The sequence below is a fragment of the Schistocerca nitens genome, chromosome 2 (assembly GCF_023898315.1).
Source record: "Schistocerca nitens isolate TAMUIC-IGC-003100 chromosome 2, iqSchNite1.1, whole genome shotgun sequence".
Lineage (NCBI taxonomy): Eukaryota > Metazoa > Arthropoda > Insecta > Orthoptera > Acrididae > Schistocerca > Schistocerca nitens.
The window spans coordinates 627280124-627304580 of NC_064615.1; the positions used below are offsets into that span (position 1 = coordinate 627280124).

Here is a 24457-nt window from a genome sequence, read left to right on the forward strand (position 1 = left end):
CTCTCGCCCTCGCCCTCTCGCCCTCGCCCTCTCGCCCTCGCCCTCTCGCCCTAGCCCTCTCGCCCTAGCCCTCTCGCCCTCGCCCTTGCTCCCGCCCTCCCCCTCTCGCCCCCGCCCTCCCCCTCTCGCCCCCGCCCTCCCCCTCTCGCCCCCGCCCTCCCCCTCTCGCCCCCGCCCTCCCCCTCTCGCCCCCGCCCTCCCCCTCTCGCCCCCGCCCTCCCCCTCTCGCCCCCGCCCTCCCCCTCTCGCCCCCGCCCTCCCCCTCTCGCCCCCGCCCTCCCCCTCTCGCCCCCGCCCTCCCCCTCTCGCCCCCGCCCTCCCCCTCTCGCCCCCGCCCTCCCCCTCTCGCCCCCGCCCTCCCCCTCTCGCCCTCGCCCTTCCCCTCTCGCCCTCGCCCTTCCCCCCTCGCCCTCGCCCTCCCCCCCTCGCCCTCCCCCCCTCGCCCTCGCCCTCTCGCCCTCGCCCCCGCCATCGCCTCGCCCTCCCTCTCTCTCCCTCCCACTCTCACCCCCTTTCCCATCCCATTTCCCTCGCCCATCGCGCCCATCCCTCTCCCTTCTTCTAGACAAGTAATGTTCTTGCTGCTGTTGCAGTTGATCTACAAGTTAGTACCTACCCAAATGCACGAGGAAGTGGCATGAGATAGGCAAGTATCCTATGCGTTCTTCATCGACACAGTTTCCATCCCTATCACATCTTTTTCCAAGATCTGTGTGGAAATGATTATGACAGTCGTGTTAACTTCTGTACATGGGTAGTAACACAGGATACTGCAGATGTATTATATATTGTGTTTAATGATGAAGCCACAGGTAAACTGCTGAAGCATGCTCTGTTAGTCTATTGACAATCCCCGTTGGCTTCGTCAGGTGCAACGTCAATGTCAATGGAGTGTAAACATGAGGTTTGTGATAGTAAACCATTAGGTCATAGACCCATTTTTCATAGATGGAACACTGAACTTGCTCTGAACCGCAGCCTCTCAAACATACCATCTTTCATGGATTTTAGATTATGTTCCTCTGCAGACTAGGAGGAACCTGTGGTACTAACATGATGGCTGTGTGGCGCATAGTGCCTGAAGTATTACAGCGTGTCTTCACAATTTGTTTCCAAATCACTGAATTGGACACAAAGGACCTGTACCTTGGATGACCTGTTTCCCAGATTTGACACCTGTAGATTTTTTCCGTGGGAAAAGCTGAAAGACACTGCATGCAAGGACATACCAGCTATACCCGATGATACGCAAAGACGTATCACTACAGCATTCTTGGGCATCTATGCTAAAATGCTAGCATGTGTGCACCAATCGTTCCACACCAGACTGGAAGCATGCATTTTCGCTGCTGGTGGTCATTTTGAACACAAGCTGTGATGGTCAGTTGCCTTGTTACTGGTCAGAATACATGTAACTAGTGTCTGCATTTGTGTTGTTCTTTATTGTATGCTACCACAGGTATTGTACAAGTGTCAGTGTGAAAACTTTTCGAAATATGATGTACTTTTAATTTGTTGGTGTCAGTAGGTATTCTTCCAGTTAAAAATATATATGTTTGTACAAAAAATACACTTTCTAAGTGTTCATTGGCTAACAGTATGAGCCCCTGACTACCAATCCATTCTGTGAAATCTGAACATCAATAGCACCTTCCATTTCTGCCATATTTGTGGCACAAGTTTTACGTGATCCACCCTGTACATTGAAGTACTCGACCCATTATTTGTTAAATAATTGCACCAATGGCACCTTCATCTTAAGGGGATTTGTATGTGAATAACTGTCAAAAAAATCAATTTTTTAATTTTTTTCTTAAAATATTCTCTGTAGTTTTCTGTATGAGAAAAATTTTACTCACAGGAAAATGGACCACAGAAAGTACCAAAATTAGAGGAATTTAAAAGTGGCTGCATGCACTATGACATCCCCATGGCACACAGTCAGCTCTGTTAAAATTAAAGTGTTGTCCTCATTTGTTTAATTTTTATGACTTTTTAGTCCCTTAAGTTGGCTAACCTGCAAAAGCTTTGCAGTTACTTATCTTTTGTTTACACAGAGTTTAGTCATTGTTTGCTGTTGTTTTGGTGTGAATATTTTGTTTACAGCGACGTAATTGTGTGCGTGAGTTTCCTATTGTGTGCATGAGTTCTGTATTCCACTTGAAAAAAATGGAAAGAATTAAGAGTTTCAGTGCTAGACAACTTAAATTTTATGGAAATCAGTTCGCCAAATGGATTAACTCTGCTAATACTGAAATACAACATGATACAACACTTGAATCAGCTTCAACTACTCCAAGTGCTTTGAAGTTAAAACTGAAATATTTGGACAGTGGGCTTCATACTATTAATGCTGATAATATAGAGATGCCAACTGTTGATACAGGTTCTGTTATTGTTGAACACTCTGCTCTATCTGAACTAATAAATAAAGCTTTGCTGTGTAAGAAGTGTGCCAATAGTGGTGTGAAGGTAGTTGAAGAGATATGTGCTAGAAGAAGTTGTGCATCAAAATTAGGAATTTTTTTAACTTTCGTCATTTAAGTGAATGTGGCTATACTTGGGGGCATAACTAAATAGAGTGTGTATAACACAAATATTAAACTTGCATATGCTATGAGGTGTAGAGGCAAAGGGTACAAAAGTGCACAAATTTTCTGCACTCTTATGGACTTATCTCCCCCTACAAGGTTTGACAGGTACAGTAAAATTATTCTACAGACTTTAGAAGAAGTAGGAAATATAGTATGAAAAATGCTGTTCAGGAAAATGTGGACATGAATGACAGCAATACGTGTATGTCTGCAGCCCTGGAGATCATCCTTGCAGTGAAGAGGCCATAGTTCCCTAAATGGTGTAGTAACAGATACATCATTAGACAATGTTAAAGTCATTGATGTGTAATGTATTACCAAGTACTGGCCTCCCCACCCCCCTTCCCCCCAGGGGGCCCACAGTCCTTGAGTGGCTACGTGTTTGGCGCACATCGGGCCCCGAGCTATTGCTCCTCCTTTCCTATCCAGGCTGCATTACCAGCCTTGTTCCTCTCCCTCCCTATCCTTGCTCCTTCGTCTCTGCCCCCTCTTTTCCCTCTTAGTGGACTTCTTTATGTTGACCTGGCTATCCTCCTGGCTTTGTTTTCGTATGTGCTATTGTTTAGTTTGCTGTTTTCATCTCCTTTTCTGCGTTTTTGGCCCCCTTGGAGTTTGACCTACATTTCCAAAATTTTATATTCAGTGTGAGCCATTTGGGGGTGAACTCCCTACCTAGCTTCCATGGTGCAGGTTCCTCTCTCCCTCCCCTTTCCCTTTGCACCCTGGCCCCCCCTCCTGCTAGGTCACCAGCATGGTAGCCAGTCCATGTGGTGGGGCTGTTAAGCTCCCATTTGGCTGAGCCCCATGAAACCACAGGGATCACACTACTAGTACCTGAGCCGTTAACGCATTGTGTATGCCCAGGAGTCGATGCTAATCACTTTGGGGGGCCAGAACTCCTGGCAATGGCCGCCGTGCCAGACGGCTCTTGGTGTGCCTGGGTGGCGCCCACGGGGTGAGCCCCTGATAGGAGTGGGTGGTACTAGGGTGGACGCCTTGCGCATGAAGCGACAAAAGCTTCACCATCCTAGCAATTCTGTGGCCATCTCTAAAAGTGGTAGCAGATGTGACACTCCTTCTTCTGATCCTTCGGCCTTCCCCTCCCTGGCCACCCCCAGGGAGGAGGGTCAATCTTGCCGGCTTGGGTTGAAACCTTTGCCTCGGTACGTGGTTTGTACCAGGACAGATGGTGGAAGTATTGCCACAACCAAGCCTTTGTTTTTCGTGGAGACAATTGAAGGTAAGTACGGAGAAGTGGAGTTGGTGAGTAAAATGCGGTCCGGTGCTTTGCTCATAAAGACATCTTCTGCTGCCCAATCTGACGTCCTGCGTGCTTGTGACTGTCTTGGTGACGCCCCAGTGTCCATCATGCCCCATCAATCTTTGAACTCGGTGCAGGGCATTATTGCCTCCGAGACCTTCTTCTCTCTACTACGAGGAGCTCCGTGCTAACCTCGAGCAGCGAGGGGTTAGTTTTATCCGCCGTGTGCAGCGAAGCCCTCCAAACAATCGCACCGCTACTGGTGCCTTTATCCTGGCCTTTGAAGGGGATGTCCTCCCAGAGAAGGTCAAAGGTTATGGTGTATCGGTGTGATGTAAAACCTTATATTCCATCACTGATGACATGCTTTAAATGCTTACGGTTTGGACACGTCTTCCCGCTGTGCCACTGATCCCCTCTGCGGCGACTGTGGGCACCCTCTCCATGAGGGGAGTGCCTGTGCTCCCCCGCCAGTGTGTGTAAGTTGTCATGGACAGCGTTCTCCACGCTCGCCTGCTTGCCCGGTGTTTGTGAAAGAAAGGAGGATTCAAGAGTACAAAACCTTAGATCAGCTCACCTACACTGAGACTCGACAAAACTATGACTGGCTCCATCCCGTGTCTATGACTTCTACTTTTGCTTCAGTTATGTCCATTCCCCTTCTTACCCCCTCCTCTTCCCAGCCCCACCCCATTTGCCCCATGCCTTCAGCCTCCTCCTCCCCCCTCTCCCACTCCCCCTCCCCCTGCCCCTGCCCATCAGTACCCATACCCACCCCTTCGGGTGCTGCTCCCCCTCCCCTACTGGAGAAGTGCTCCCCTCGTTCAGTGGCCGCTGGTACTGGAGCTCCCTCCCGGGACTCCTCTTCCCGGCACCCCCTGAAATGCGATCTGCTGCTCCACATTCGCAGCGCAATTCAGGGTCGGTGGGCGCCAAGATTTCCCGGTGTAATTCTGTGCCCGCCCTCGCTGAAGTCGGCATTTCTCTTCCTACCCAAGAGAAGAAGCAGAAATGCAAGAACAAGGGCAAGGCCCCTCTGGTACCCCCTGAGGTGCAGCCTTCCCCTCCTCCTGTCAATGAACCAACAGAGTCTGACCCCACCTATATGGATATTACCCCATCTTTATCGGTGACAGATAGCGACTTGGCGGCTTGACTGACTCCAGTCCATTTGCTTCCCATTTGGACTCCGGTTTGAGAATCCTCCAGTGGAATTGTAATGAATATTTGCGTCACCGTCCAGAGTTGCAGCCCCTTCTTTCCTTTTACTTTGCCACTTGTATTGTGCTCCAGGAGACCCATTTTGTCAATTCTTACTCACCTGCCCTTCATGGATTCCACACTTCCTGTCGGAACTGAATTGGCCCCTTGTGGGCGTCTGGTGGTGTTTGCACCTTGGTCCGCAAGGACATTGTTAGTAAAGGAGTTCCCCCTCCATACTACTCTGGAAGCCATTGCTGTCAGGGTCCATCTGGCCACTCCATTTGCAATTTGTAATCTCTACCTCCCACCTGACAGGCCGCTCACATCCCTTGCCCTAATCACCCTTCTCCAACAACTCCCTTCTCCCTTCCTACAATAGGGGACTTTAATGCCCACAACCCTCTTTTGGGTAGTCATATGACTACGGCCTTGGGCAGGACAGTTGAAGCTGTTCTGGCAGGGCTTGACCTCTGTTTACTAAACACAGGCGCTCCCACACACTTAGTGTGGTGCACGGCACTTTCTCTGCCATTGACCTCTCCATCTGCAGTCCCGGCCTTCTTCCCTCCATTCAGTGGGGTGTCCACGATGACTTATGTGACAGCGATCATTAGCCGATTGTTTTGAGCTTCCTTCAGTGTCTCTCGTTTCGTCGCCCTCCCAGGTGGCCCATCTCTAAGGCTGTGATTGGGATGCCTTCTCCTCTGCTCCCATCCCCCCTGTATTGCCACACGACAGTGTTGATGAATCTGCACAGACTTCGACTGCTGCCATCATTTCAGCAGCTGTTTCAGCAATCCCTTCTTCCTCAGGGTTCCCCCACCAGAAGATGGTCCCTTGGTGGACTCCGGAAATTGCTGCAGCCGTAAAAGAGCGCCGCCATGCTCTTCAACCCTTCATGCGGCACTCTTCTACACTCTTCTTCTGGTCTTTAAACGACTCCGCGCCCAGGCCCGCTACCTAATCAAATTTCAGAAACTAATTTGCTGGGAACGATATGTTGCTGCCATAGGACCACACACCCCCTCTTCACAAGTCTGGGCGAAACTCAGGTGAATTTTTGGCCACCCTCCTCCCACCGGGTTTGTAGGAATTTCTGTGCTTGGTGTTGTCCTTACCAATCCGGACATTGTAACAGAAAATTTTGCTCAACACTTTGCTCAAGCTTCGGCATCGGCTCAGTATCCGCTCACATTCCTTCTCATGAAAGAGCGCTCAGAACGACTGCCTTCGTCTCTTGTTTCTTGTTGCCCATTTCGCGAGTGGGAAATTGCCAGCCCCTCACCCTTTGTCCCGACATGGCTCCTGGACCAGATTGGATACATAAACAAATGCTCCAACACTTATCGGTGGCTGGCTACCATGGTATACTGACCCTCTTCAACCGTCTGTGGAGTGAGGGAGTCATTCCTACCCAGTGGCAGGAAAGCATTGTTGTTCCAGCTTCAGTTGGATAGCTACCATCCAATTAGCCTTAGTAACACCCTTTTCAAGCTCCTTGAACGCATGGCGAGTCAGCGGCTGTTTTGGATCCTTGAATCGCGTGACCTTTTGCCATTGACTCAAAGTGGTTTTCACTGTGGCCACTCTACGGTGGATAACTTGGTCCATCTGGAGTCTGCTATCCAGTCGGCTATTGCCCATCAGCAACACCTCCTTGAAGTCTTCTTTGATCTGCATAAAGCTTATTACACCACCTGGCCCCACCACATCCTCATCACCCCCCATGAATGGGGCCTTTGTGGCGCTCTGCCCGTTTTTATCTGTAACTTCCTTTCTTGTTGCTCTTTTCAGGTCCAAGTTGGCTCTTCGTCTTCCTACAGCACTCCCCATCGGCAAGAAAATGGGGTTCCACAGGGTTCCATGCTGAGTGTCCCTCTCTTTCTCATAGCCATTAATGGTCTGGTGACAGCTGTTGGGCCGAGAGTGTCCCCCCTCTTTGTATGCTGACGATTTTTGTATCTATGTCACTTCCTTTGTAATGGGCACTGCAGAATGACGTTTACAGTGGGGCAATCTGCCAGGTGCACTCATGGGCTCTCTCCCATGGCTTTCAGTTTTTGGCGGCCAAATTGTGTGTGAACCATTTCTGCCATCGCCTTACAGTCCATCCCCATCTGGAACTGTTCCTCGATGGCCAGCCCCTAGAGGTGGTGGACACCCATTGCTTCTTGGGTCTGGTCTTCGATGCCCAGTTGACATGGCTCCCTCATCTTCGCCACCTGAAGAGGACTGCTGGTTCCATCTCAAAGGTCTTAGGTGTCTGTGCAATACCACTTTGGGTGCCGACCACTCTGTTCTCCTGCGATTGTATCAAGCGTTGGTCCCTTTCTCTCCTTGCTCAACATGGATGCTTGGTGGTTTTCATTTGGACCCCAGGCCAAGTTGGGAGTCCTGGCAATGAACTTGCTGATTGACTTTCTTCGCCGAACAAGCTCAGAGCGATTAAAGATTCTAAAACTCCCTGGCGGTCCTCCTTCCAGGCCTCTTGTAAGGCCTCAGTCTCTATGGCAGTCCTGTCTATGGTTCTGCGTTCCCTTCGACATTGCAGATACTAGACCCCATCCACCAGTGTGGGGTCTGACTTGCGACTGATGCCTCTGGACTAGCCCCATACTTAGCCTTCTCGCAGAGGTGGGGATTCCACCACTGCGAGTTTTGCGCCAACAGCTGATATCTTACACACTCCACATTCACTGCACCCCAAAGCACCCTAATTATGGTCTCCTTTATCCAGACACAGAGATCACACTGCCGCAGCGGTGTCCACGATGTGGGCTTACCATGGCTGTATGCATTTAGTAGCTCTTTTCTGAGCTCCAGCAATTCCCTTCACTGCCTCTTTTCTCCGCTCAAGCACGTACCCCTCCATGGTGCGTCTCTCGGCCACAGCTGTGTCTTGAATCTCTCAATCAATTCAAAGGATTCTGTCCCTCCGATGGCTCTTTGCCACCAGTTCTACTGTCTCCTCAGTTCTTTTCAAGGTTCAGAAGTGATCTATACTGATGATTCCATGGTTGCTGGTCTCACTGGTTTTGCTTACACCTAATCATGGAACATGGAACTTTGTTCCTTGCTAGATGGCTGTAGTGTCTTTACTGCAGAATTGGTAGCCATCTTGCGCGCACTGGACCATATCTGCTCCTGCTCAGGACTATCATTCACTATCTGTAGTGACTCATTGAGCAGTTTGCACGCTGTCGACGAGTGCTTCCCCCGCCACCTGTTGGTCATTGCTATCCAGGACTCTCTTTCTCTCTTTGCTCAACATGGATGTTTGGTGGTTTTCATTTGTACCCCAGGCCAAGCTGGGATTCCTGGCAATGAACTTGCTGATTGACTGGCTAAATTAGCTGCTACCATGCCATCTCTTGCTATTGGCATTCCGGAAATAGACCTTCGCTTGGCATTACGTTGTCAGGTTTTGGGTCTTTGGGATGCAGAATGGCACACTCTTTCTTCGCCGAACAAGCTCAGAGCGATTAAAGATTCTAAAACTATGTGGCAGTCCTCCTTCCAGGCCTCTTGTAAGGCCTCTGTTGTCCTATGCCGACTCCGCATCGGCCATACTTGGCTGACTCACGGTTATCTCCTCCGTCATGAGGGCCGCCCCCCCCCCTCCCCCCTTTGTCGTTGTGGATTGATGTTGACTGTGGCTCACATCTTATTGGACTGCCCCAACTTAGCCACCCTGCGACGGACTTTTAACCTTCCAGACTTGCTACCTCTGACAATGCCTCAGCGGTGGATCTCGTTTTATGTTTTATCGCTTTATTTAAGGGAGGAACTTTCCACCTTATCAGTTAGTGGAGGGGCTGGCGGGAGGTGGGCCCTCTTGTTCCCCCTACGCCCAAACTGTATTGACTTCAACTGGGTTTGGTGGTTCTCCCTGGCCCTCTGCCTTCCCACCCCTTTCCTAATGGGGTCTGTTATGTCTTGAGCGTCTCTCTTGATTCCTGTGCTTCTTCCTTCATACCCCTGTCATTAGTCACTTTCTTTCCCTCACCTTTTCTTCCGCCTTTTGCCCTCCTTCCCTGTCAATAGTTTATCATTTTATGGACATTGTAGTTCCCTCTTCTAATGTGAGATTTTATTGGTTTTAGTTAATCCAAGGTTGGAGGGACTGATGACCGCATAGTTTGGTCCCTTCTCAACCCAACCAACCATGTACTGTCAAGGCTGTATTAGTGGAACTGAAAATCATAAATGTTTGATTAATTTTAGTGGTTATAGTGGAGGGATGGAATCTGACCGTGTTGTGAAGATACTTCACAGGTCAGTGGAGAAATATGGTGTGATGTTTACTTCTTACCTTGGAGATGAAGACTCAAAAGGGTACCAAAAAATTGTGAATCCAAACCTTATGCTGACACAAAAATTGAAAAAAAGGAATGTATTGGAGACATGCCCAGAAAAGATTAGGTACGAGATTGACGAACTTGAAGAGGAATTTGAAGGGAAAGAAATTAGGTGATGGAAAGTGCATTAGTGGATGTGTCTGGCTTGCAGACAAGAAATAGACAAGTTGCAGCACTATTATGGACAAACAATAAAACAAAATACAAATGACCCCGAGGAAATGAAAAAGGCTAATAGGCTACCTTTTTTCACACATCCTCTACAGATGCCAGCCCATGTCATGCACTCTGCCCACCTGGCAGTGATTCATGATGTGGCTATCTGTTACTCATGGTGAGACCTACAACCGTAAACATTCTGTGACATTTGCTGCAATTGAAGTTATAAAACCTATATATAGGGATCTTAGGGACACAAGATTATTAGAGAAATGTTTACATGGTAGGACTCAAAATCCAAATGAAAGTTTGAACAATTGTATATGGGAGCAGATACCAAAAACTGATGTAGCAGTACTAAATACTCTGAAAATAGGTTTGCTAGATGCTGTTCTGTGTTTCAATGATGGTGCTGTGTCAAGGCTTAATGGTAGTGGAACTGATGGGGTGCCTGGTGGATTAAATATGCATAGAGCTCTAATAGCCATTGACTGAAGAAGATTCTTCAAAGCAGAAAAATCAGTGTTGGAAGCCACCGAAGAAGCAAGAAGGAAGAAGAAGAAGAAGAAGAAGAAGAAGTGTGAAAAGGTAAAGGGAAGTAAAACAATACAGGAAAGATGAGTATGCACCTGGGATGCATTAGTGCCATGCAAGTTTAATAGGAAAAAACAAGTTTTAACTCTAAACTGAATCTCCTGAAAGTTAAATTATTTCATGTTCTGGTACATTTTGGCTAAAAACTATTAAAGATAGAGAGCTGAAATTTTGTATACTGTCTTAAAACATACTTAACTAAAAAGTAGACTACTCTTGTGACTTGACTTTGAAAATAGAATGTTTTTTTGTAGAAAAACCCTTAACTAATTTCCAGAATTTTTGACGATCATACTTAAAATTTTTTGTTCCACAATTTATGACAGCACCATTTTTTCAACAGTATGCTTTAAAGAGCATAGTGTAAAGAACTTAAAGGAAAAAATAAACCTTGTACTTTGTTTGTATTTTGAGAAATGGGTACCTATGATATACATAAATAATTAGCATGATTTACTTTACTTGCAACATAAAAATTCAATTAAAAGAAAGTGAGAGAGCCAAAGCTGTGGTTCACACATAAAAATGTTCCCAAAAGATGTCATAAAAGATGGTAAGCATTATATGGGCTTACAGATCTTATTCTTTGAGTTACACTGTTAATAAAACTGTAAATTTTTTCAAGATTTCCCAGGGTATGCATGGACTAGTCCCCTTAATAGCTTCTTGCCTCCTAGTGTCCTCTGCTTTTAAGTTTGTGTCAGTGTGTCTATTCTGCCATCAAAATATTGACTGATTGTTCAGTTTGTTTCTATCTACTCATTCTTGTTTCTTTCCAAATATACATTTAGTTTACCATCTGCATTACTTGGTAAGCAATGTAACACTAATTTAATGTATAAAAGGTATTTCATTACTTTTTTTTATGCATAAAGATCAGACTTATGCGTTTCACCTAGGTAAATTATTTCAGAACTGTTCCAACTGTTCCCATATTAAGATAAGCAACTGTTACTGACAATTGAATGCAGAAGCCATATAATCTGATTGACCTGAAACATGCCGTAGATACCCAAAAAATGCTGCTTCAAAATGGTACTATTGAAATTGAAAGCAGTCTGAAATAGTGTTGAAATTCATTAGTACGAAGGAGGAGAAGGAGAAAAGAAATTTGTCGAACAAAATTGTACTGTAGACAAGAAGCCGAAAGGATTTGGCAACACATTCTCAGTTAGCCAACCAATTAATGCTTAGACTTTCAGGTATTTTATGTGCACAGTTTATAAGTTTTCAGTGTGACAGTACCCTCTGCTTCTTTCCCTAAATTGTGGTTTTGTTTATGGACTAATCTCTAGTGTACCGTGAGGCTAGGTTAGGTTGGAAGGTGACAATTCGACTGTCAGTTGGTGAAGCCAACGAACCTGAATATGAAATAAAGGCTGACTGTTTATACAAAAACTGTGTAGATAATACTGTATTTCTTCAAATGGATAATGTGTTTTGGCGGATTGTCATCATCAGATCTGCCTTAAGACATAAATGGAATACACATTATTTCACATATTACTCGAAAGAATGTAAAGGTACATTACATAAAATTAAAAAATCTGTACATCATATTTCGCCAAAATTTAACCAATACAAGGTATTGATTTTTAAGTTATTGGCATGCACCTTTCATACCTGTTTGCTGTGTTTTTCTTTCATCAATTAGTGAACACATCTTTCTAATAAGTGAAATAATGTCTCACATGTGTTTATTTCTTTTTCTCTTATGCTAGATCTGATGATGGCAGTCTGCCAAATGCATGACCCATTTGAAGAAATAAAGTGCAATCTAGACAAACAATTTTTGTTTAAGTGAATCGTGGTCGCAGACCTCTATAGACTTCCTGTCTTCCTCCATAAAGGCTGTGTGCCCAAAGTGATTTGCAGTGTCACCTCAGGTCTACATTCATCATTGTCAACATTTGCTCCATATTTACTGTCCATCATGACTGCATGTTAATCCTGATTTGTAGTTGCTTCTGTCCTCCTCTTATTTCACTATAAAGACATTCCACATTTATTGTAATTTTTCTTTGTAAATATCTAAAATTGCCAGATAAATTAGAATAACTATACTATATAATGCACAAACATCCAAAGAGTACTTTGGTGCTTATTATGTATATATGTATATTTATGTATGTACACTATGTGATCAAAAGCATCTGGAAACCTGGCTGAAAATGACTTAAAAGTTCATGGCACCGTACATCGGTGATGTTGGAATGCAATATGGTGTTGGTCCACCCTTAGCCTTTGTGACAGCTTCCACTCTCGCAGGCATACATTCAACCAGGTGCTGGAAGGTTTCTTGGGGAATGGCAGCCCATTATTCACAGACTGCTGCACTGAGGAGAGGTATCGATGTTGATCGGTGAGGCCTGGCATGAAATTGGCATTCCTAAATATCCCAAAGGTATTCTATAGAATTCAGGTCAGGACTCTGTGCAGGCCAGTCCATTGCAGGGATATTATTGTCATGTAAGCACTCCGCCATAGGCCGTGCATTATGAACAGGTGCTCGATTGTGTTGAAAGATGCAGTTGCCATCCCCAAATTGCTCTCCAACAGTGGGAAGCAAGATGGTGCTTAAAACATCAATGTAGGCCTGTGCTGTGATTGTGCCGTGCAAAACAATAAGGTGTGCAAGCCTCCTCCATGAAAAAAATCACCACACCATAACACAACCGCCTCCGAATTTTACTGTTGGCACTACACATGACGTTCACCAGGCATTTGCCATCCTCACACCCTGCCTTTGGATTGCCACATTGTGTATTGTGATTCGTCACTCCACACAGCGTTTTTCCACTGTTCAGTCGTCCAAGGTGTATGCTCCTTACACCAAGCGAAGCATCGTTTGGCATTTACCGGCATGATTGGTAGGTTATGAGCAGCCGCTTAACCATGTTATTAAAGTTTTCTCACCTCTCGCCTAACTGTCATAGTACTTGCAGTGGATCCTGATGCAGTTTGGAATTCCTGTGTGATGGTCTGGATAGATGTCTGCCTATTAAACATTACGACCCTCTTCAGCTGACGACGATCTCTGTCAGTCAACAGACAAGCTCAGCCTGTGCACTTTTGTGCTGTCCGTGTCCCTTCACGTTTCCACTTCACTATCACATTGGAAACAGTGGACCTAGAGATGTTTAGGAGTGTGGAAATCTCACTTACAGATGTGTGACACAAGTGATACCCAATCACCTGACCACGTTTGAAATCCGTCTATGGAGCGCCCCATTATGCTCTCTCGCGATGTCCATTGACTACTGAGGTCGTTGATATGGAGTACCTGGCAGTAGGTGGCAGCACAGTGCACCTACTATGAAAAACTTTAGCTACTGTACTCTGTACATTGAGTGGCAAATTGTACTGTCTTCCTGACACTGTGGTAGGAACTGGAACTGTCATAAGAATATGTTCAAAAGGAATCCAACACCTGTCTGCCAAATGTGGCCAATGAAATGATCTTGCTGGTCCTGCTGATGCCATGAAATTCACAAATACATCACCTTCTGCTTCACAGCACTCTGCAACACATCCTAAGTACCATTTGTCATCATAAACAGCACTAACATAGCAACCTGGTTGTATGTTGCAGCTTTTGCTTCTGAATCCTGAGTCAGACACACTGTGAAGACACATGTTGTGCATGATCCTATAGTTATAACCGGACAGTCTGCTCATCTGCACATTGTCAGAGTCCGTTGGAGAGAAGTGATGATGGCTCCTTGTGCCTGCAACAGTTTTAACGTGTTCTAGTCTGCTTTTTAGCAACTCTTCGACTGATTTCACCTCATCTCTCGTAACATAGAATTATTGTATGCGAGAGATATTTTTCTGTATCCAGGTAAATAATTGAAGAGGTGTTAGAATGTGATTTTCTGTAGGGTGCTGCAGACTAGCTTGTGATGCTATGCGCTTAATGGTAGCACCAATACCATCTATTACATTTTTACCATGACTTGTTGCAAAAAAATTCCATTCTGCATGAATCTGAAAATCATGGTAATGCATGCATCATTTTTTGAGAGTTTTACAATTTTGTACCGACTAGCTGCCCCATCACTGAAGTGTTTCGCAAAATGTATGTGAGGCAACTTGTTTTTCACATGCCATGACAGTGCGAATGTGGTCATGAACTGCAATGGCTTCATGAATTAAACAGTCACTAAAAACGCACAGGTTCATGACAGACACATCACCTGATTCACCTCTATAGTAAATCGCAAATGGCTGGAGAGTTGCTTGACTGTTGTCCCAATGATATCCTTGAGTGGCATCTTGAACTGTAAATGCATAATTTTCAGAAAAGTCTAGTATTACTATAATTTCATCTTGTTTCGAATTATCCTTACAAAACTGGAGATAAGCCGATTGTGCTGTTGCTGTGAAGCTGTGTGGTCATTTGTCCGTTTTTTGACAACACATTTCAACAAAATCTTCCACTGTACTTTGCTTTGTTTCAAGACTTGTGCGATCCATGTGTGTCCATTGTTTATAAGAAACAAGTTCCTCGTCATCCATAAGGAGTTCAACATAAAGTTTGTTATTCATGTGTTCTGCAAGATTTGCCTTACCAGGACACTTTTCACACCTGTGTATCATGCACTGGTAGGAACTGATGTCACACACTAGCAGCTTCATTGCACCTTTGTAATCTAGACCAGAATCCTTTATAGCAGCAAACATCAGCTTATCATTTTGATGGGTGTGCCCCTTGCACAACCCATTTTGGCTGAAGATTGAAAAAAGATGATAAACCTACTTTGGTATTGGGATACTTTTCCTTGAATTCTACATATAGTTCTGATATGTTGCATAACAACAGTCCTTTTTGCATCTGTACACATACATTTCCCATTTTCACCGTTAACATAGTCTTTTTTTCCGGGCATTATTCAGCTGTAGTCATTATTTTCATAAAACTCCGACACTAGCACCTTTATTTCTGAACTCAATTGCTTACCCTGAGCCTGCTGAAGTTGTGGAACCACTCCTTGGGTTGCTTTTATTTTCCTAGCTTGCTTTACCATATAGGTAGAAACATTGAATTCCTTTGCAGTGTAGTCAATAGACCAGCTGGAAGGCGCAAGGGTAAGAATAGCTTTTTTTTTTTTTTTCTGCCGTGTGGATATAGCACATTTTTCGTCCAAATCATGCACAATTTTGTCCAAATCAGAGCATTTATGGCATGATTTCTGTTCCTTTGGAGCAGATAGTTCTTTCTCTTCCACCATTAGTGTGTCAGCTATTTTGTGTTTTAATTCCATTTGAGCTTCTTGTAGTTTTCTTCTACCATAGCTAGGCCTGTTTCTTTTCCCAACTTTGTGTGTCTTCATGGGAGACAAACCAAGAGCAGTAACCGAAGTATTTAATTGTTGTGGTTGTAGATGCCTGATACTCTTCGTCACTGTCGTGTAAATTATCAGAATATTATTCATTTTTTAACAGTGTAACACACCTGGAACATAACTTTTGTCCTGGTTTCATGTTAAGTCCCATGCACTGATTCACTTTCAATACTGATTTTATACCAATTTCTCTGAGGCTACAGTTCACTGTCTTCTTATGAATCCAAAATGGATCAAAACAACTTCTTTGTAGGAAAGAATATTTATCCAGAAAAACTTTCATATGATGATAACAAACACTAAAGTTTCCTGGAACTGTACTTTTTGTGCCCACAGGGTGTATCCCGGATCCCCATAGCAACAAATCTTGGTCCGATTCATCCAGATCATACAGTACAAAGCGAATGCCACATTTTGTTCCATATGTTGTTTTATGACATTCAGATGCTTGTGCTCTACCAATACTGCAACTTGGTGAATGAAAGCACCACTAGTACACTCTTCTGCCTCCATACTGACTTTCCACAATGGTACTGACCAGTCTGAACTAGAATCTTAAAAACATGAGTAACCTGCAATTGTTGCTTGTTTCCTTTGTTGTTCCTGCCTAACAATGACTAATTCTGTCCCTGAAAACTACCATTGTTTAACTTTCTGTTGCCTAATGGTTCCCAACAATTGCTGCAGCTTTATCTGAAACAAGCTGTCTGCATCATCACTATTACTTGCTAATCGTGTTCAAAGAAACGTAACCAAATACATCTCTGTCAACTTTTATTGTACACAAATGCCTTGCAATAACAAGTTGAAATTTTGCCACATAGTATATTATGGTCTACTTATGCAGTGTTTGAAATTTGGCTTGGATATCATTTGTCCCTTATGTGCTACCACACTTAGAAAATCCATGTTTTTCAGGTAAAACCCTTTTTGAGTGAATTATATTTGGCATAGAGGGCACCTACAATATGTACCTTTTAACATATTACATTTTTTTAATCACATTTTGGAATTTTTTATTTTCCCTCAGAAATATGTTGTTGGTGTTTTGATTCATAGTGTGTGTTCTATAAGTGGATGTTACTGGGTTGTAAAAATTTCACTGAACTGTGCGGAATAGTTCCAAAGTTATTAAGACCTGAAGTTGGGTCTGAAGATAGATTGCCAGATGCGGGTTGCAGTTTCCGGGTCACGCCACCTTCTTTCACAAGCCATAATTCTGGAACTAATTAGCAGGGGAACTTGAAATTTTGTACATGGTGTGCTAAATTTCAGCCAAATCTGAGACCATCAGCTGGAACATTTTCTCAAATTGGTTGAATTGACATGGAATGACCCAGCTTTGTGTCACAGGGCTGTGTTCTATGCAAAAGACGAGTGAGAAGGATCTGCTGGCTGGAAGGAGGCACACCACGGCTGTATTGTGGACTTACTAGATGCAGCTTATTGTCTGTCACTTTCAGCCTTTCTTCTTCCCATTGGCGCATGGCTCTGTCTCTCAACAGTGAGGCAATATGATGTAGGAAGATGATACACTGAAGTGTCTAAGGATCAAGGCTCACCTTGCTGGCTGATACATCCACCATTTCATTTCCCTAAATACCCATGTGTCCTGACACCCAGCAGAAAGCCACCTCCTTCCCCAGCCTTTGTTGGCGGAGAAGGGCTTTCCAGATATTGAGACTACTTTATCTGCTGGTTAAAAGCATTGGAGATGAAGGGCATTCAGGGAGTTGGAACAGATGAGGAACTTAGCACTTGCTGCACATCTCATTTGCTCAATTTTCTGCAAGATTTTGTATAACTCACCATTGAAGATGGTGAAATCTTGAAGCAACCGAATCTTTTTTGTTATGACAAACTGTCATATTTGGCTCACTTCCACCATACACATTTTAAAAATGTCTATTTAGTTAGTTAATAGTACCCTGCTTAATCCACCACACCAACAACACAAAGTTACCAATCTTTATAAAAAGACTACGCATATTCCATACTACAGTATGGTTGCTAAACATTAAAACAATATACAGACACAAAACAAATAATAATTCATCAAATACTGTAAAAATATTTTCCATAGCAGTAAGTTAGAGAAGTCAATATTACACATTAACACTTTAAATGCGAACATTTTCAGTCAGCCTTTATTGTTACTTTTGCTGATATCGAGTGAAACAAGTAGATCACTGTTACCAGGCACTTTTTATTTATTTCCACAGTGCGTTTCAAAGGTTTAATTACATCTATTAATATGACACATGTTGTGTTATGACTTTGGGGTAACATAGTACTGTCAGTTCTAGTGTCAGATTCCACCTGTCAGCTTTGACATCAGGTGTGATCTAATGAGTTCATGATGTGAAGGATGTAAGTGGCCTGTTATTAAATGTTATCTGTGGTTGTCTTTGTAACTGATGTGAACTATGCTGTTTACTCCAAATATGTTGCGATTTGGAAGGGTGTGGTTAGGCAGGAACCCAAGCTCACAGCCTAAGTTGCTGTGAGTGAATCAAGTAGCAATTTTTATGTATAATCTTGGTTCTTGTAAATGTGTTACTTAAACACTTACATGTAACACCTAACAGATATGACCAATAAATCCACAGCTCTGCCATAACCAACATTTTGCTCTCCTTCTGTCACTTCCACCTCTGAACCACAACCAAAATGGTTCTGTATATACAAATTTTTCCACTGTTGGCAACATAATTATTACACTTAATATTTTCAACATGATACCTGATTACATAACTGGGTACAAAGTATAAGCTATAAAAACGTGACAGGAAAGGATTTGTGTACCACTTGAAATATTTACAGTAACGTATCTATTCATCTGCATAAAGATCTCCACTGTGCTTTAGGACTTGCTTCGAAATAATGTTGTATTTTTGTTTTGCTGTTTTGTCTTTGCACTTAGAAATAGTTCTTCTGCTTTGCTATATGTTCTTTGTACTATTAATTTCTTTACAAGTATGGTGTTTTATCTGTGATTTATGATTACAGATATGAGCCTGTGGCCACTACATGTATTTTATTTTAGATATTTCGTAAGGGGCGATCAGAAAGTTTCTGTTCAAAGGCCATATGGTCCAGAATTGATACACCAATCAGGCAAAATTGCCATGAGCATGTAAGCAGTCATCCCACCAACACACCAGATTGAACATACCCATTTGGTAAAACATCATGTCCTGTCTGAAGTTCGTAACTGCCTGCTGCATATCTTTGTCCGACCGGAATTGTTGACCCTTAAAGGTGTTTTTTAGGGTACTTATGGCGTGATAATCCCATGGGGAGAGATCAGGACTGTAGAACGGGCACTCAGATGTTGCCCACTATAGATGGCATAACTTCTGCTTTACAACATTCGCGATATGGCGATGTGTGTTGTCATGAAACAGCAGCATCAGCTCCCCTTGTGACAGCTTCCCGGACATTTCCTTGCACATTGTAATTTCACCAGCATTATGAAATACTTATTCCCAGTGAGGGAGAAACAGGCTGCCTTGAAATCAATAAGCAATGGGCCTCGGTAATCAGAGAACAGGGTGAGCACCACCTTTCCGGGAGATGGCTGGTTCGTGAACGTGTTGGGATGACGAATGACACCTGCACATTCTTCATTCTCCAGTGGATGTCTACTGCTGTTTGTCCTTCGACAGGCAAGAAAGGAATAATAGCATGTTGGTCCTGTTTGTACACATTTGGTAATAATGTCACCATAGCTCATGCTTTCACATTTACTGTATGCATGTCAGGAAGACATGCGTGCCACACTAATTGCTTACCTACTTGTCTGTGCTTATGTATTGTATTGGAGCTGCAATATGTTGCAGAAACACCCTCAAACAGAAAATTTTTAGTTGACCATATACTTTCACTTTTACTTTTACTTTCAGTCTTCTGTCAAAGAGTTTCACAGATCCATATTCAGAAATAGTGTTTTGTTTTTTTCTGCTAAATAGTTCCATAGGTTACCTCAGATAGTTCCTTAGGTTACCTCAGAGTTGTAACACAACACACATGTGTATTAGTACACACAAAACTACTGATTATGGAGGTGGAAACCTTTGATATGCATTGTGGAGATAATAAACAGTGACTCGTAACAGTAAACTAGTTGTTCCACTTCATGCATTGGCACTATGATGATCAGAATGACAGTGTTTTAACTCAGGATGACATACCATAATCAGTAACTAAGTGATACTCATAAGTGGGAAAAAAATTGGGTACTTTTTTTATTTTTTTATTTTTTTATTTTTTTGTGGAAAAACTCCTCATACCTAATCATTGTTCCATTTTGACATCTCATAATGCTAACTGACCAACGTATGTGTATGGAAATGTTCAAACTTGAGCATGAATTGTTGCTGTAGTGATTACATGGTGTATATGACTGTCCATTTGATAAAACAATTGTTTGGCTTGTGACTTCATTCTGATAAAATTATATAATGTAATTTTTGAACCAACTTATTTGGTGGTTGAGTAGCCTAGGCTGAAATAGTCACCAAGAATCTGAGATCAAAAATAAAATTTCATATAATGAAAGGACCCTCACAGGAGTGTGGTATTTTATGGAAGTGTTGTATTTCCATGTCCGATACAGATCTTTGTATTTAATTCATTATGACATGGGAAGCTGCAGATGTAGTCTTTGATGTAATTGTGAGAAAAAATAAGGCTGTCATCCTTGGAATATTGCCCAAAGCACTGTTAACTTCAGTTGTCGTATCACATTTGCCACATGTGAAAAAAGTTTTGGGATTTCTTGTGTAGTAAAATCTGCCCTGTTTTCGTTATTGGATAGATAAACCTATAATTATAAAGCAGGACTCTGAAAATTCAATTTAATGAAGAATGAAGGAAAGTAGGGTCGTATATGTAAATGTACAACCATTTATTGTTGTTATTTGATAGATTTCTGCAATAGTGACTAGTGCCTGGTGACTTCTTACCTTTTTTCCCTGGCGTAAATCTTTATTCTGTTGTCTGCAGCTCCCAACTGAGTAAATTAAAATGAGTGATTATTAGCCTACATTATGAACACACTTACACCTATTGAAGTAAATAACAGATACTGATTAGTTAGTTTATAAAGAATATGTGCCAGACAGTTTATGAATTATATTTTATTAATAATTGTACAGTTTGATTTTTAATATTGCCATGTAAAATAAAGAATTTGAAAGATTGATATGCATTTGCTCAGACTCTGGTGTTGGATTGTTTGCAGCTTATCAACATAGGGTCACAGTATAATTATGGTAATGAAGATCATGCAGAATTTTTGTGTGTCGTGTCGAGGGAATATGGAGCCTCTCTGAACTCGCAAGGGACTGAACCAACAGACAGGGCAAAGGTAAGTATGTTATATCTTGATGTTTCATTGTGTGCCTCTTTAAAAATAAAACTACTCAAAACAAGTATAGTGATGAGGGCGAGAAATTGTTAAAAGGGCTTTTAAGTTAATTTCTTCTTTTTATTTTCATTGGTCCAATTTTTCTGAGATAATTAACTTGAGGCATATTTCAAAAAGGCATCCTGTACTGTATTTTGAGTGTTTTTGTGGGAATAATGATTCCCCCACCCATGATAAGTTGTTTCCTGATTGTGAACAAGTCGTGTTTTTCATGATTTATGCAGTAAGTGGCATCATTATATTGTGTGGATAATTTACTCACCAACTATTGGTTGGAATTTATTTAGCATATGGCTAACAAGAAACATTGGTTGGAAATCTATGGAAATCATTCATTCAGTCTTCAGACACTCCCAGCAACTTGGGACAGTTGTCAAAATATATCTTTTACAGAGCATAACATTCACTGTCAAAAGTATCTATATATATAATATGAATAATTTAGTAGTAACAATAATATAGAAAATGACAGATTGCTACATACCGTTAAATTGCAGATGAGCACAATTAAGAGACTTAAATCAAGCCTTTGGCTACTGCCTTCATCAGTAAAAGTGACACACACATGCTATCCTTACACACAAGCAAACACACCTCAAGCACACAAGACCGCCAACTCCAGTATCTCTCTGTTGTTTAATTTAGGTGTACTGATGACAACTCACTGAATAGCAGAAGCTTTGAGTAATTGGCAGGTGTAGACAAGAGAGATAGAGATAGAGAGAGAGAGAGAGAGAGAGAGAGAGAGAGATTATATTAGTTATATAGTGCCTCTTCAGAGTAGGTAGGTGTTTCTCAGAATCATGTTGTGCATGGGCAGATATTTCCTCTTGCAAAGTTACTTTCATCACTGTTGCATCATGAAGGAGCCTATTGTCCCTCGGCATGACTTGCTGCTTGCAAAGAAACATAGCAGTCTTACACAATGTCCGTGCTCCTACTTGTGACAGATTATTGTATAGTTTTAAATTGCAAGTATCATTCATCAGCTGAATGACATAGGGGTACACGTCACTCCTGTGGAGTGGTATGTATCACCACCAATGCTGTAGCTCAGGGAAGACCTTCATTTTCAAAAATAACTGTCTCTTGGTGCAGTAGAGTGTATTTTGTAACTGAACTATTCATCCATCCATCCATCCATCCATCCATCCATCCATCATGTTCCGTAGTACCTATCAAGGAGGAGAACTTCAGGGATGTGGAACGAGACAATATATGCATTAACAAAAGATGAGGAAATTATAGAAACTTAACCTGTGTACTTCACTAACAATAAACTCTCACTAGACAGGCAATACTATTCATGATTATGCCATCTAAATGTAATTGAGGAAATTAGAAAGAAAGCTACTGCTTTGAAAAAAGCTGCAGCCTCCTCAGTTACAGTATAGATCTATTTATCCGCTATTAGTAGTTTAATATTAACGTTTACTTGATTATAATTATACTTTTCAAACAAAATATGTACATAATCAGTAGTTACTGAAACCCTTATACCTAATCCTTGTTTCAGTGTTCTGCCTGTAGACTGTGGGTCAAGGGTTTAGTACCTGGTTAGGCTCGAGATTTTCTTTCCTTGTGAATTGGGTGTTTGTGTTGGCCTAATCATTTACTCTCATGCTCATCACAAAGATGCACAAGTCATTGTAGTGCCAGGAAATAGAAAGACTTGCAGGAGGCAGCCAAACAACCTGAGACATGATTTCCCTGCCGATAATGCCCTGTTATCATTTCATTTTCCTTTGTACATCACATTACTGCTTGTCATATAGTTTTACAATGAACATCTCATGCCCTGTATCTACATAACAATAATACGGAAAGGACAGATTCCTACCTATCACATAGATGAGGTGTTGAGTTACAGACAGACACACGAAAAAGGTGAGAGTGCTATAAGCATTGGGACAAAGTCCTTTTTCCGATGTACAAAGCATGTGCACATTCACACAAAATATATCTCTCTCCCTCTCCCTCTCCCACCCACCCACCACCACAATCTCTGGGTGCTGGAGCTGGAGTGTGAGTGTGACTGTGTCTAATATGAGCAGCAAGCTGCACGATGAGAAGGGGTTGAAATCTTGGCAGAGAATGTGATGCTCCGTCTGGATTCTTCCTATCCACACCAGCTGTTATGAATTGTGAAGGTGGGAACTCTCCCTCCAAAACATCCTTTGTTCCTGTTACACCCACACTGCCCCCCCTCCCCTTGCCTCACCCTACACTAGTCCCTGTCCTCCACCCACTTACCCCCTTCCCTGCTCCCACTCCAGCCCTACATACGCTTTCTGTCTCTCACTCCTACTAGTCTTGTTTACCCTGCTGCACCATTCTGCTCCCTTTCCCCCAAGCACAGACTCCTGACACTGCACCTAGCAGTCCCATCCTGACCCTATCACATTCCTGCGTGCTCCCACAGGCAGTGCAGCATCTTCCCCTGCCCATAACCTGTTATCCCCATCCCCTCCCCACACCCCATGCCACCTTCTTAGGTCCGCCATCCACCACACCAAATTTCTGCTCACATTAGACACATTCACAGTCAGTCAGATTCCAGCACCTGGGAACAGTGGCTATGTGTGTGTGTGTGTGTGTGTGTGTGTGTGTGTGTGTGTGTGTGTGTGTGTGTGTGTTTGTTTATGTTTTAAGCTTAATATTTTAGCAGTCATTTTCATGACTCAGTGTTTCTTCTATGTGGTTAGTAGCACTCTAGCCTTTCAATATTGTTGTTATTCATCCAGGACTTTGCTGGATCTGTATGATCAGATAATTTGTTCTCAATTTTCTAATTTTTCTTTGAATTAGTAGAGATTTTCAATTTTTCGCCTCTTCTCCCTCCCTCCCTCCCATATGCCCACAGCACTTTTGTGGGTGTGTGTGTGTGGCACAAATTGGGCCCCTAGTTATTGCAGCATTTCTTCTCTCCCAGGCTGCTTTCCCTTCCCCATACGCACTTCGCCCATCCTAGATTCTTCTCCTCCAGCTCCCCCTCTTTTTCCCTCACTGTTCCCTTTATGATTGCATTGGTTGTGCTATTCCTTTTCAGTTTTGCGTCTTCTGTTTCCACTATCTCCCTCGTTCAGCCTTTTCTGATCCTCCTTGGGGTTTGACCACCCTTTCTAAACTCTGTTTCTGTAGTGTGAGCCATTTGGGGAAGAATCCCTCAGTAATCTCTCCAGTGTGGGTTTCTCCCCCTCCCCACCACACCAATCCCCCTTCCGGGTGGTACCAGAGTGGAAGATCTGCACATGAAGCATGCTAAGCTCCATACTTCTGGCTACTCTTCCATGGCCTTATATTCAGATAGGAATTGTTCTGTCTCTGATCCTATTTTTTTCTTCCTTGGCCAACCCCTGGGAAGAGGGCCAGGTCAGCTGGCTTGTTCCAGCAGAGACAAAGAGACTGGCCACTACCTAACCCACTGTTTTTCAATGCAGTCGTAGTTCCCTACTGATTAAAACCTCTTCTGCTAGTCACTTGGTTTCCATTTGTGCTTGTGAGTGCTTAGG

The 24457-nt window shown here is 43.1% G+C and overlaps 1 protein-coding gene across 1 annotated transcript in view; it reads left to right on the top strand.

Moving 5' to 3' along the window:
* The window catches only part of LOC126236722 (BTB/POZ domain-containing protein KCTD5), a 79267-nt gene that overhangs the window by 24476 nt on the left and 30334 nt on the right, over window positions 1-24457 (top strand). The window contains exon 4 of the mRNA XM_049946246.1: window positions 20760-20885. Coding sequence (XP_049802203.1) covers window positions 20760-20885 — 126 coding nt within the window. The remainder of the gene's footprint in view (window positions 1-20759; window positions 20886-24457) is intronic.